The 15,145-nt window shown below is 48.4% G+C and overlaps 1 protein-coding gene across 2 annotated transcripts in view; it reads right to left on the bottom strand.

The window, feature by feature from the left end:
• Positions 1–8,010, bottom strand: part of NCOA4 (nuclear receptor coactivator 4) — a 52,622-nt gene extending 44,612 nt beyond the window's left edge. Inside the window, exon 1 of one of the 2 annotated variants that reach the window (XM_063958837.1) lies at positions 7,697–8,010. In XM_063958837.1, the coding sequence (XP_063814907.1) occupies positions 7,697–7,871 (175 nt within the window). In that variant the 5' untranslated portion in view covers positions 7,872–8,010. Of the gene's footprint in view, positions 1–7,689 lie in introns of both variants that reach the window. The other variant, XM_063958840.1, reaches the window with a different exon arrangement.
• Between the last annotated feature and the right edge of the window lie 7,135 nt (positions 8,011–15,145).

Below are 15,145 nucleotides of genomic sequence, written 5' to 3'. Positions count from 1 at the left end.
TGATAAAGCAGTGATAACGCACCACCAATCATTATGGGTTTGAAAAATTACAGTTAAGGGGGGTACACACAGAGCGATGTTCACCTAATTTCTAAGCAATCTGACTAGATTGTTTAGAAGTTAGAAACACATGACCCCGTGTGTAGGGGTGCCGGCAACAGAGATGTGCGGTCCCGCACGTCGCTATCGCCGATGCATGCAGGCACAATCTAGCAGGTCGCTCATCTCACCGCTGGGTGAAATGAGCGTCCCCCCTCGCTCAGCACACATTGCGCTGTGCTGAGCGGTCTGTGCTAGACTGCTCAGCACACATCCCCTTCAACTCTCCCAGTATGTACGGCCCTTTAGGAGCTGACTGGCTGGTGCATTATCACCTTCCACTTCTCACTTCTTTATCACTTGTTCAGGCTTAATACGTCTGCCCCTGTGTGTGTGTCCCACCAAGCAGATCACATTCTTGTGAATATAAATCTCTGGAAATATGAACATTTTTAAATATTGAGTATTAAATGTTTTTTTATTTAGATTTTTACTCCATATTAGCAAACGCAACATAATAAAAGTGTATGAGTAATGAGAAACAGACAATACTAGATTAAAATGCCTCCTGATGTATATTTTTTTTTTATTTCACAAAATGTATTGTTTGAATGCCTCAAAGCACAGAGGTGGGTTTGATTCCCTCCAAGGCCCTGTGTGGAGTTTATATATTCTCCCCCTGCTTGCGTGGCTTTTCTCCCACATTTTTAAAAATATACTGGTAGGTTAATTGGCTCCTGACAAATTAACCAGAGTATGTCTGCGCGCGGGATGTAGTATGTTATGCCGGCGTCGGGATCCCGACTGCTGGCATGCAGGCAGCGGGGTGAGCGCAAAAGAGCCCCTTGCGGGCTCACTATGCGCGCCACGCTATTTATTCTCCCTCCAGGGGTGTCGTGGACACCCCAAGAGGAAGAATAGTTGTCGGTATGCCAGCTGTCAGGTTTCCGGCGTCGGCATGGTGAGCGCCGGGATCCTGACAGCCGGCATATCGAATGCCTCCCATGTGCGCGTACATGGGCAGACTAGATGGGCCAAGTGGTTCTTATCTGTTTTTATCTAAAACTCATGTGGGGACAAACAAGTAAATTTGACACACTTCAAACTATTAAATGACATCTACAGCCTTTTCTTTTTCTATGAATTCAAGTATCTGGACCTTACTATCATAATAAAAAGTAAAAAATAAGATTTTACTTACCGATAAATCTATTTCTCGGAGTCCGTAGTGGATGCTGGGGTTCCTGAAAGGACCATGGGGAATAGCGGCTCCGCAGGAGACAGGGCACAAAAAGTAAAGCTTTTTCCGATCAGGTGGTGTGCACTGGCTCCTCCCCCTATGACCCTCCTCCAGACTCCAGTTAGGTACTGTGCCCGGACGAGCGTACACAATAAGGGAGGATTTTGAATCCCGGGTAAGACTCATACCAGCCACACCAATCACACCGTACAACTTGTGATCTAAACCCAGTTAACAGTATGATAACAGCGGAGCCTCTGAAAGATGGCTTCCTTCAACAATAACCCGAATTAGTTAACAATAACTATGTACAATTTATGCAGATAATCCGCACTTGGGATGGGCGCCCAGCATCCACTACGGACTCCGAGAAATAGATTTATCGGTAAGTAAAATCTTATTTTCTCTATCGTCCTAGTGGATGCTGGGGTTCCTGAAAGGACCATGGGGATTATACCAAAGCTCCCAAACGGGCGGGAGAGTGCGGATGACTCTGCAGCACCGAATGAGAGAACTCCAGGTCCTCCTTAGCCAGAGTATCAAATTTGTAAAATTTTACAAACGTGTTCTCCCCTGACCACGTAGCTGCTCGGCAAAGTTGTAATGCCGAGACCCCTCGGGCAGCCGCCCAAGATGAGCCCACCTTCCTTGTGGAGTGGGCCTTTACAGATTTAGGCTGTGGCAGGCCTGCCACAGAATGTGCAAGTTGGATTGTGCTACAGATCCAACGAGCAATCGTCTGCTTAGACGCCGGAGCACCCATCTTGTTGGGTGCATACAATATAAACAACGAGTCAGATTTTCTGACTCCAGCTGTCCTTGCAATATATATTTTTAATGCTCTGACAACGTCCAGTAACTTGGAGTCCTCCAAGTCACTTGTAGCCGCAGGCACTACAATAGGCTGGTTCAGATGAAATGCTGACACCACCTTAGGGAGAAAATGCGGACGAGTCCGCAGTTCTGCCCTGTCCGAATGGAAAATCAGATATGGGCTTTTGTAAGATAAAGCTGCCAATTCTGACACTCTCCTGGCAGAAGCCAGGGCTAGAAGCATGGTCACTTTCCATGTGAGATAATTCAAATCCACCTTTTTTAGTGGTTCAAACCAATGAGATTTTAGGAAATCCAAAACCACATTGAGATCCCACGGTGCCACTGGAGGCACCACAGGAGGCTGTATATGCAGCACTCCCTTAACAAAGGTCTGGACTTCAGGGACTGAAGCCAATTCTTTTTGAAAGAAAATCGACAGGGCCGAAATTTGAACCTTAATAGATCCCAATTTGAGACCCATTGACAATCCTGATTGCAGGAAATGTAGGAATCGACCCAGTTGAAATTCCTCCGTCGGAGCACTCCGATCTTCGCACCACGCAACATATTTTCGCCAAATTCGGTGATAATGTTGCACGGTTACTTCCTTCCTTGCTTTAATCAAAGTAGGAATGACTTCTTCCGGCATGCCTTTTTCCTTTAGGATCCGGCGTTCAACCGCCATGCCGTCAAACGCAGCCGCGGTAAGTCTTGAAACAGACAGGGACCCTGCTGAAGCAAGTCCCTCCTTAGAGGTAGAGGCCACGGATCTTCCGTGATCATCTCTTGAAGTTCCGGGTACCAAGTCCTTCTTGGCCAATCCGGAACCACTAGTATCGTTCTTACGCCTCTTTGCCGTATAATTCTCAATACTTTTGGTATGAGAGGCAGAGGAGGAAACACATACACCGACTGGTACACCCAAGGCGTTACCAGCGCGTCCACAGCTATTGCCTGCGGATCTCTTGACCTGGCGCAATACCTGTCCAGTTTTTTGTTGAGGCGAGACGCCATCATGTCCACCATTGGTCTTTCCCAACGGGTTACCAGCATGTGGAAGACTTCTGGATGAAGTCCCCACTCTCCCGGGTGAAGATCGTGTCTGCTGAGGAAGTCTGCTTCCCAGTTGTCCACTCCCGGGATGAACACTGCTGACAGTGCTATCACATGATTCTCTGCCCAGCGAAGAATCCTTGCAGCTTCTGCCATTGCACTCCTGCTTCTTGTGCCGCCCTGTCTGTTCACATGGGCGACTGCCGTGATGTTGTCCGACTGGATCAACACCGGTTTTCCCTGAAGCAGAGGTTCTGCCTGGCTTAGAGCATTGTATATTGCTCTTAGTTCCAGAATGTTTATGTGAAGAGACGTTTCCAGGCTCGTCCATACTCCCTGGAAGTTTCTTCCTTGTGTGACTGCTCCCCAGCCTCTCAGGCTGGCGTCCGTGGTCACCAGGATCCAATCCTGTATGCCGAATCTGCGGCCCTCCAATAGATGAGCACTCTGCAACCACCACAGAAGAGACACCCTTGTCCTTGGAGACAGGGTTATCCGCAGGTGCATCTGAAGATGCGACCCTGACCATTTGTTCAACAGATCCCTTTGGAAAATTCTTGCGTGGAATCTGCCGAATGGAATTGCTTCGTAAGAAGCCACCATTTTTCCCAGGACTCTTGTGCATTGATGTACAGACACCTTTCCTGGTTTTAGGAGGTTCCTGACAAGCTCGGATAACTCCTTGGCTTTTTCCTCCGGGAGAAAAACCTTTTTCTGAACCGTGTCCAGAATCATCCCTAGGAACAGCAGACGAGTTGTCGGCATTAACTGGGATTTTGGAATATTCAGAATCCACCCGTGCTGTTTTAGCACTTCCTGAGACAGTGCTAATCCCATCTCTAGCTGTTCTCTGGACCTCGCCCTTATTAGGAGATCGTCCAAGTATGGGATAATTAATACGCCTTTTCTTCGAAGAAGAATCATCATCTCGGCCATTACCTTTGTAAAGATCCGAGGTGCCGTGGACAATCCGAACGGCAGCGTCTGAAACTGATAGTGACAGTTTTGTACAACGAACCTGAGGTACCCCTGGTGTGAGGGGTAAATTGGAACGTGGAGATACGCATCCTTGATGTCCAAGGATACCATAAAGTCCCCCTCTTCCAGGTTCGCTATCACTGCTCTGAGTGACTCCATTTTGAACTTGAACTTCTTTATGTACAGGTTCAAGGACTTCAGATTTAGAATAGGCCTTACCGAGCCATCCGGCTTCGGTACCACAAAAAGAGTGGAATAATACCCCTTCCCTTGTTGCAGAAGAGGTACCTTGACTATCACCTGCTGAGAGTACAGCTTGTGAATGGCTTCCAACACCGTCTCCCTTTCGGAGGGGGACGTTGGTAAAGCAGACTTCAGGAAACGGCGAGGTGGATCTGTCTCTAATTCCAACCTGTATCCCTGAGATATTATCTGCAGGATCCAGGGATATACTTGCGAGTGAGCCCACTGCGCGCTGTAATTTTTGAGACGACCCCCCACGGTCCCCGAGTCCGCTTGAGAAGCCCCAGCGTCATGCTGAGGCTTTTGTAGAAGCCGGGGAGGGCTTCTGATCCTGGGAAGGAGCTGCGTGTTGCTGTCTCTTCCCTCGACCTTTGCCTCGTGGCAGATATGAATAGCCCTTTGCTCTCTTATTTTTAAAGGAACGAAAGGGCTGCGGTTGAAAAGTCGGTGCCTTTTTCTGTTGGGGAGTGACTTGAGGTAGAAAGGTGGATTTCCCGGCTGTAGCCGTGGCCACCAAATCTGATAGACCGACTCCAAATAACTCCTCCCCTTTATACGGCAAAACTTCCATATGCCGTTTTGAATCCGCATCGCCTGTCCACTGTCGCGTCCATAAAGCTCTTCTGGCCGAAATGGACATAGCACTTACCCGTGATGCCAGTGTGCATATATCCCTCTGTGCATCACGCATATAAAGAAATGCATCCTTTATTTGTTCTAACGACAGTAAAATATTGTCCCTGTCCAGGGTATCAATATTTTCAATCAGGGATTCTGACCAAACTACCCCCGCACTGCCCATCCAGGCAGTCGCTACAGCTGGTCGTAGTATAACACCTGCATGTGTGTATATACTTTTTTGGATATTTTCCATCCTCCTATCTGATGGATCTTTAAGTGCGGCCGTCTCAGGAGAGGGTAACGCCACTTGTTTAGATAAGCGTGTTAGCGCCTTGTCCACCCTAGGAGGTGTTTCCCAGCGCTCCCTAACCTCTGGCGGGAAAGGGTATAATGCCAATAATTTCTTTGAAATTATCAGCTTTTTATCAGGGGCAACCCACGCTTCATTACACACGTCATTTAGTTCTTCCGATTCAGGAAAAACTATAGGTAGTTTTTTCATACCCCACATAATACCCTGTTTAGTGGTACCTGTAGTATCAGCTAAATGTAACGCCTCCTTCATTGCCAAAATCATATAACGTGTGGCCCTACTGGAAAATACGGTTGATTCGTCACCGTCACCACTGGAGTCATTGCCTGTGTCTGGGTCTGTGTCGACCGACTGAGGCAAAGGGCGTTTCACAGCCCCTGACGGTGTTTGAGTCGCCTGGACAGGTACTAATTGATTGTCCGGCCGTCTCATGTCGTCAAACGACTGCTTTAGCGTGTTGACACTATCCCGTAGTTCCATAAATAAAGGCATCCATTCTGGTGTCGACTCCCTAGGGGGTGACATCCTCATATTTGGCAATTGCTCCGCCTCCACACCAATATCGTCCTCATACATGTCGACACACACGTACCGACACACAGCAGACACACAGGGAATGCTCCTAACGAAGACAGGACCCACTAGCCCTTTGGGGAGACAGAGGGAGAGTTTGCCAGCACACACCAAAAGCGCTATATATATATCAGGGATAGCCTTATAATAAGTGCTCCCTTATAGCTGCTTTGTTATATCAAAATATCGCCATAAATGTGCCCCCCCCTCTCTGTTTTACCCTGTTTCTGTAGTGCAGTGCAGGGGAGAGACTTGGGAGCCGTCCTGACCAGCGGAGCTGTGAGAGGAAATGGCGCCGTGTGCTGAGGAGATAGGCCCCGCCCCTTTTCCGGCGGGCTCGTCTCCCGCTATTTAGAAAAATTAGGCAGGGGTTAAATATCTCCATATAGCCTCTAGGGCTATATGTGAGGTATTTTTAGCCTTTATAGGTACTCATTTGCCTCCCAGGGCGCCCCCCTCCCAGCGCCCTGCACCCTCAGTGACTGCCGTGTGAAGTGTGCTGAGAGGAAAATGGCGCACAGCTGCAGTGCTGTGCGCTACCTTTAGAAGACTGCAGGAGTCTTCAGCCGCCGATTCTGGACCTCTTCTGATTTCAGCATCTGCAAGGGGGCCGGCGGCGTGGCTCCGGTGACCATCCAGGCTGTACCTGTGATCGTCCCTCTGGAGCTTGATGTCCAGTAGCCAAGAAACCAATCCATCCTGCACGCAGGTGAGTTGACTCCTTCTCCCCTCAGTCCCTCGCTGCAGTGATCCTGTTGCCAGCAGGAATCACTGTAAAATAAAAAACCTAGCTAAACTTTCTCTAAGCAGCTCTTTAGGAGAGCCACCTAGATTGCACCCTTCTCGGCCGGGCACAAAAATCTAACTGGAGTCTGGAGGAGGGTCATAGGGGGAGGAGCCAGTGCACACCACCTGATCGGAAAAAGCTTTACTTTTTGTGCCCTGTCTCCTGCGGAGCCGCTATTCCCCATGGTCCTTTCAGGAACCCCAGCATCCACTAGGACGATAGAGAAATAATAATACATGTTCAAGTTCAGTACATGGGGTTTGCAAAATTAAACTGCTACAGATCATTAAACTTGTTCAGCACATTAAAACGTGTACCCTCGCCATGCTTCGGGCAAAGTGACTCACTCCGCTTGCCACAGGTTATTATTCCTAATAGAAGTCCATGTGGATAGTACTAACTCAAGATTTGGTATGATATACCGGCACACAAGATGCTGGCTGGTGGTACACAGTCAGTGAGTCCGCTCTCCGCACTTCGGGCCTGGTAGTGAGCTTTGCTCGCTACAGGTTCTATTCCCACTCATTTGGTGGCATGGACCCACCAACCGAATGGGAATTACAGGCAAGTGTCGGCATGCCACCTACAACCAGCAGTCAGCTAGCAAGAGCAGCACAATACACAGACGTGTAGCAAGGTAAACGTACTGGATCTCTGTGTGACATCAGAATACATTTTGCATTGTCTCCTCCAGAAAATCTGCCGGATCCTGTGGATCACCACAGCTACAGCCCAGCAACAGGGACAGCGGAAAGTGACACCTCCCAGTCACTGTGCGTTATGTCCCCCCTCACAGCAGCCAGCGCATTACACAGTAAGATAGGCCTGTACACTGACCCATACAGTATGTTTACCCCTCACCTCCACCCTATGAGGCTATGTTACCCTCCTCTGCCGGACACTACTACCGCGCAGGCGCAGCTCTCCAACACAAGACTCCCGTTATACGGCAGCGGCCAGTGACCAGACTATAGCAGCAGGGGAAGGTGACTCTGACATGGGGAGCACGGAGCACCAGTCACTTACCCCGTACCTTCCGCGGGGAACCAACCTCCTGCTGATGATCCGGCCTGTAGGCCGAAACCCGGCGTCCTGGTGCGCAGCAGCAGACAGCAGAGAAAGGAAGAGGGCGGAAAAGGCGTGCAGTTAGGGTTGTGTCTATGTTGCCTTCGTGCAAAGGACCTGGACGTGACAAATCGAGTGGGCATGAGAGAACTTCCGCCCTTACATCTCCTAAATGTTTTCTTCGTTCTCCGATCGTTTGGGGTATTTTTTTTTCTTTCTATTCAGCATTGGACGCTCGCCACGCATCGGGCACGGTGTCTCGCTCCACTCGCCACACTTTTCTATTCCAAATAGATTGTGACATGGACCCAGGGGGTTATGGGAAAGGTCCTCTGCACGAAGAGAATCTAGACGCTACCGTGCAGTTAGTACAGATGTTAGAGGTGACTGGTAACAGTTACTCCCAGCGATGCGGTGCTGCCCTCTGCTGATTGGAGGATGTTTTGCAAATGACAGAGTTTATATGTCTCACAAAATGTATTATTTATTTATTATTATTATTATTATTATTATTATTATTATTATTATTATAATAATAATAATAATAATAATATCTCCCAAAAGGTATGAAAGTGCTTTACATTTGCAAAAAAATACAAGATACAAAATATACATAAGCATGAATAGTCTACAGAAAAGAGAGCTAAGTACATGGCCATATTCTTATATTTTTCTTATATTCTTGTTGTCATTTCTCCCAACACATGTCACATGTCAGCAAAAACCCATGTCAGTTAAGTGGTTAATGTCTTGAGTCTGCTTTTGAGGTTGTTTTTTTTTAAGGGCCCTACACACTGGCCGATTGACTGCCGAGGTGCAGGCATAAACGAACCGGCACCAACGATGAACGAGCGCAGGGCCACGCATTGTTCATCTTTGGTGCCTACACGCTGAAAGATATGAATGAACGTTCATATCTTTCAGTGTAATCGGCCAGTATGTAGGGCCTATTAGAGTAGAGGCCTCTTGAACTCTGTGAAGACGTGCGTTCCAGAGAATCAGAGCCACAAAGCGAAGAGCCTGATATGCATTTAGGGAGACTCTTAAGTCAATGGCATATCTAAAGTATAACAGGTGCAGGATGTGCGGTGCACATTGTCCCCTGGGTCCAGGGGGTTAACATTGCACACCCTGCACCCATATACAGATATACTTACCTCTCTGCCATCTCTGGAATCCCACGTCGACTGGTGGCCTGGCATTGCAGAGGAGCAGAAATAACAGGAAAAATGGCCCAGTAGCCATTACCCAGTACCTCTGTGATTTCCGCATGTGCAGTAGAGAAGTCCCCAGGAATAAGGTGCGAGTGCCATTTTCTAGAGACCTGTACATTTGTAGACACAAATCCAGAGTCCACTGCACTGCCAGAGAAGAGGGTGTCTGTAAGGATTCTGCAAACGGGCTCTCCTATCTTAAACCACCAGAAAGAGCATAGGCGTCGGAATGGGGGGGGACAAGGGGGCAGCATGCCCCCACCAAATATGTCAGAGGCGTGGGGAGGGGGAGCGCTTACCCCCAGATCACTGCGGAGACTCCGACTTCAAAGCTCCGGCGCCACAGCGTGCGGCCCCGTCTCCCATCCAGCCGGTTCTTCAAAGAGGAATTACTGTGAGGAGGCGGGGATGTCCCAGCAGGCTTAGCAAGGCCACGCCTCCTCCCAGTAATGCATCTGAGAGTCGGCTAGGACAGGAGGACACGGGGCAGCATGCTGCGGCGCCGGAGCTTTGAGGTCAGATTCTCTGCGGTGATCTGTGGGGTAAGCGGCCCCTGCATGGGGTGGGGTGGGAGCGCCAAAATGTATTTTTATATATGGCCCCCCAACCACAACATGTTCTGGCACCCCTGAGACAGAGATAGAGTTAATCTGCACACTGTAATAGTAGATTCGATTTTAAGAGAACACTGCCCGATAGGTTGATAAATTCTACATTATGGGGGGTTGCTACCTATGATAACCAATAATAGAGTCAAAGTACACAAAAGGAAAAATGGGGTTATACAATTAAGGTGCACACTAATAATATTAAAATGTAACTATTATTTACATTAAGATGCCAACTGGTGGCTTGTACAGTAGCAAAATACATGATTAAAACAAATGGCAGAATTAGATATACGTGCTCTAAGATAGAAAATGTGAACAAGAATTAAAAGAAAGGTCTGCTCCGTTTGTCTCAAATAATATGTTATTATTTGTAAATATTCCTTTTTCTGTTATGTATATCTTTATGCCCTGCAAAAAATAGATTCCAGCAAATAGAGTGGATGTAGTCATCGATTTGTGCTGTTAATTTGGTGCTCAGCAACAATGTATCCAAATGTGTTATCTTAAATTTCTCTAACGTCCTAGTGGATGCTGGGGACTCCGTAAGGACCATGGGGAATAGACGGGCTTCGCAGGAGACTGGGTACTCTAAGAAAGAATTAGGACTACTGGTGTGCACTGGCTCCTCCCTCTATGCCCCTCCTCCAGACCTCAGTTAGAATCTGTGACCGGACGGAGCTGGGTGCATTTTAGTGAGCTCTCCTGATCTTGCTAATAAGAAAGTATTTTGTTAGGTTTTTTATTTTCAGAGAGCTTCTGCTGGCAACAGACTACGTGGGACTGAGGGGAGAGAAGCAAACCTACTAACTGCGGCTAGGTTGCGCTTCTTAGGCTACTGGACACCATTATCTCCAGAGGGATCGAACACAGGAACTTAACCTTGGTCGTCCGTTCCCGGAGCCGCGCCGCCGTCCCCCTCGCAAAGCCAGAAGACAGAAGCCGGCGGGTGAAGCAAGAAGACGTCAAAATCGGTGGCAAAAGACTCCTGTCTTCATATGAGGTAGCGCACAGCACTGCAGTTGTGCGCCATTGCTCCCACACTAACCCACACACTCCGGTCACTGTAGGGTGCAGGGCGCAGGGGGGGGGGGCGCCCTGGGCAGCAATTGAGTACCTCCTGGCAAAATAGGGCATATATACAGCTGGGCACTGTTATATGCATGAGCCCCCGCCATTATTTTTACACAAAATCGCGGGACAGAAGCCCGTTGCTGAGGGGGCGGGGCTTCTTCCTCAGCACTCACCAGCGCCATTTTCTCTCCACAGCTCAGCTGAGAGGAAGCTCCCCAGGCTCTCCCCTGCAGAAGCATGATAGAAGGGGATGAAAAGAGAGGGGGGGCACATAAAATTGGCGTAAAAGCAATATATACATCAGCTACTGGGTTAACACTACGTTACTGTGTGATTCCTGGGTCATATAGCGCTGGGGTGTGTGCTGGCATACTCTCTCTCTGTCTCTCCAAAGGGCCTTGTGGGGGAACTGTCTTCAAATAGAGCAGGCCTGGCCAACCTGTGGCTCTCCAGCTGTTGTACAACTACAAGTCCCATCATGCCTTGCCACAGTTTTGCTATTAGGGAATGCTAAAACTATGGCAGGGCATGCTGGGATGTGTAGTTTCACAACATCTGGAGAGCCACAGGTTGGCCAGGCCTGAAATAGAGCATCCCCTGTGTGTGTGGTGTGTCGGTACGTGTGTGTCGACATGTCTGAGGTAAAAGGCTCCCCTAAGGAGGTGATGGAACTAATATGTGTGTGAGAGGGTGTCTCCGTCGACAACGCCGACACCGGTTTGGATATGTGTAAGTGCTAAGGTGAATTTATGGCACAAAAGATTAGAGAACAGACAGGAAATCTAGCCATGTCTGTCCCTCTGTCGCAGAGACCTTCAGAGTCTCTCAATGCTCACTATCCAAAATAATAAACACTGATATCGACACGGAGGTTGACTCCAGTGTCGACTACGATAATGCAAAGTTACAGCCAAAATGGCAGAAAAGTATTCAATATATGATTATTGTAATAAAAGATGATTTGCATATCACTGATGACTCATCTGTCCCTGACACAAGAGTACACATGTTTAAGGGGAAGAAAGCTGAGGTAAATTTCCCTCCTCTCATGATAAAAAAAGAGCGGGAATCTCCAGACAAGAGATTGCAGTTTCCCACAAAGAATTCTCAGGCTTTCCCCACTAGGGCCAGGATACGATGGGAATCTTCCCCTAGGGTGTCACAAAAGGTAGCCCTGTCGTAACAGCTATTCTCAGGGATCCTGCAGATAACGTGCACATTCTGGTACACTACTCAGACCGGCGATGGAGTCGGCATGGGTTTATAGCGCTGTGGCAGCGTGGACAGTTACCTTATCAACAGAGATTGAGACCCTAGTATGTAGATATATATATATGTGTATATATAGAGATATATATATATATTAAAGATCCTGTCTTAAGATATATATATATATATATATATATATATATATAAAACATGCCCAAAGAGACATGAGTATACTGGGTCCTAGAGACAAAGCTATGTCGATTTCTGCTTGACGTGTCCTGTAGAATATGCAATGGACAGATGATGCCGACTTAAAGAAGCATATGTAAGGCTGAGGATTGTGTGGAGGAAGGGTTCTCGGACCTGGTCTCCACAGCTATAGCTGGTAATTCTGATATTTTGCCGTATATTTCTGCACAGCCTAGGAAAGCACGACATTATCGAATGCAGCCTTTCGAACAAAGAAACAAGAAAGTCCGAGGTGCGTCCTTTCTTGCCAGAGGCGGGGGCAGAGGAAGGAAGCTGCACAACACAGCTAGGTCCCTGGAACAGAAGTCCTCCCCGGCCTCTACAAAAATCCACCGCATGTCGCTGGGGCTCCACAGGCGGAGCTAGGCCCGGTGGGGGCACGCCTGCGTAAGTTAAGCCACAGGTGGGTTCACTCCCTGTTAGATCCCTGGGCAATAGATATTGTGTCTCAGGGATGCAAGCTGGACTTTGAGGAGATGCCCCCTCACCGACGGCCCTGCCAGCTTCCCCCTTAGAGAGGGAATTAGTGTTACAGGCAATTCACAAATTTTATCTCCAGTAGGTGGTGGTGCAGGTTACCCTCCATCAACAGGGAAGGGGTTACTATTTCACAATGTTTGTGGTACCGAAACCGGACGGTTCGGTCAGACCCATTTTGAATTTAAAATCCCTGAACATTTACCTGAAAAGGTTCAAGTTCAAGATGGAATCGCTCAGAGCGGTCATTGCAAGCCTGGAAGAGGGGGATTTTATGGTGTCTCTGGACATAAAGGATGCTTACCTGCATGTCCCCATTTATCCACCTCATCAGGAGTACCTCAGATTTGTGGTACAGGATTGTCATTACCAATTCCAGACGTTGCCGTTTGGTCTCTCCACGGCACCGAGAATATTTACCAAGGTAATGGCGGAAATGATGATGCTCCTGCGAAAGCAGGGAGTCACAATTATCCCATACTTGGACGATCTCCTCATAAAGGCGAGGTCCAGAGAGCAGTTGCTGATCAGCGTAGCACGCTCTCGGGAAGTGTTACAACAGCACGGCTGGATTCTGAATATTCCAAAGTCGCAGCTGATTCCTACGACACGTCTGCCCCTTCGGGTCATGATTCTGGACACAGACCAGAAGAAGGTTTTTCTCCCGATGGAACAGGAACTCATGACACTGGTCAGAGACCTCTTAAACCAAAACGGGTGTCGGTGAATCACTGCACGCGAGTCCTGGGAAAAGATGGTGGCATCTTACGAGGCCATTCCCTTCGGCAGCTTCCATGCGAGAACCTTTCAATGGGATCTGTTGGACAAGTGGTCCGGATCACATCTACAGATGCATCGGCTGATCACCCTATCCCCCAGGGCCAGGGTATCTCTTCTGTGGTGGCTGCAGAGTGCTCACCTTCTCGAGGGCCGAAGATTCGGCATTCAGGACTGGGTCCTGGTGACCACGGATGCAAGCCTCCGAGGGTGGGGGGCAGTCACACAGGGAAGAAATTTCCAGGGTCTGTGGTCAAGTCAGGAGACTTGCCTTCACATCAATATCCTAGAACTAAGGGCCGTATACAACGCCCTAAGTCAAGCGAAGACCCTGCTTCGCGACAAATCGGTGCTGATTCAATCAGACAACATCACCGCAGTGGCTCATGTAAAAAGCCAAGGCGGCACAGGGAGCAGGGTGGCGATGGCGGAAGCCACCAGAGTTCTTCGCTGGGCGAAAAAATAAGATTTTACTCACCGGTAAATCTATTTCTCGTAGTCGGTAGTGGATGCTGGGGACTCCGTAAGGACCATGGGAATAGACGGGCTCCGCAGGAGACTGGGCACTCTAAGAAAGATTTAGTACTACTGGTGTGCACTGGCTCCTCCCTCTATGCCCCTCCTCCAGACCTCAGTTAAGGAAACTGTGCCCGGAAGAGCTGACATTACAAGGAAAGGATTTTGGAATCCAGGGTAAGACTCATACCAGCCACACCAATCACACCGTATAACTTGTGATAACATACCCAGTTAACAGTATGAACAACAACAGTGCATCAGCCAACCTGATGCCAACATAACATAACCCTTTATTAAGCAATAACCATATACAAGTATTGCAGAAGAAGTCCGCACTTGGGACGGGCGCCCAGCATCCACTACGGACTACGAGAAATAGATTTACCGGTGAGTAAAATCTTATTTTCTCTAACGTCCTAGTGGATGCTGGGGACTCCGTAAGGACCATGGGGATTATACCAAAGCTCCCAAACGGGCGGGAGAGTGCGGATGACTCTGCAGCACCGAATGAGCAAACACAAGGTCCTCCTCAGCTAGGGTATCAAACTTGTAGAATTTTGCAAAAGTGTTTGAACCCGACCAAGTTGCTGCTCGGCAAAGATGTAATGCCGAGACCCCTCGGGCAGCCGCCCAAGAAGAACCCACCTTCCTTGTGGAATGGGCTTTTACTGATTTTGGATGCGGCAATCCAGCCGCAGAATGAGCCTGCTGAATCGTGTTACAGATCCAGCGAGCAATAGTTTGCTTTGAAGCAGGAGCACCCAGCTTGTTGGATGCATACAGAATAAACAGCGAGTCAGTATCCCTGACTCCAGCCGTTCTGGCTACATAAATCTTCAAAGCCCTGACTACATCTAGTAACTTGGAATCCTCCAAGTCACGAGTAGCCGCAGGCACCACAATAGGTTGGTTCAAATGAAAAGATGACACCACCTTTGGCAGAAATTGCGGACGAGTCCTCAATTCTTCCCTGTCCATATGGAAAACCAGATAGGGGCTTTTACATGACAAAGCCGCCAATTCTGACACACGCCTAGCCGAAGCTAAGGCCAATAGCAAGACCACTTTCCATGTGAGATATTTTAACTCCACGGTCTTAAGTGGCTCAAACCAGTGAGATTTCAGGAAACTCAACACCATGTTAAGATCCCAAGGTGCCACTGGTGGCACAAAAGGGGGCTAAATATGCAGCACCCCCTTTACAAAGGTCTGAACTTCAGGAAGAAAAGCCAGTTCCCTTTGAAAGAAAATGGATATGGCCGAAATCTGGACCTTGATGGACCCTAATTA

This window comes from Pseudophryne corroboree, chromosome 3, assembly GCF_028390025.1.
Source record: "Pseudophryne corroboree isolate aPseCor3 chromosome 3, aPseCor3.hap2, whole genome shotgun sequence".
Lineage (NCBI taxonomy): Eukaryota > Metazoa > Chordata > Amphibia > Anura > Myobatrachidae > Pseudophryne > Pseudophryne corroboree.
This window is presented reverse-complemented; position numbering and strand designations above follow the sequence as displayed.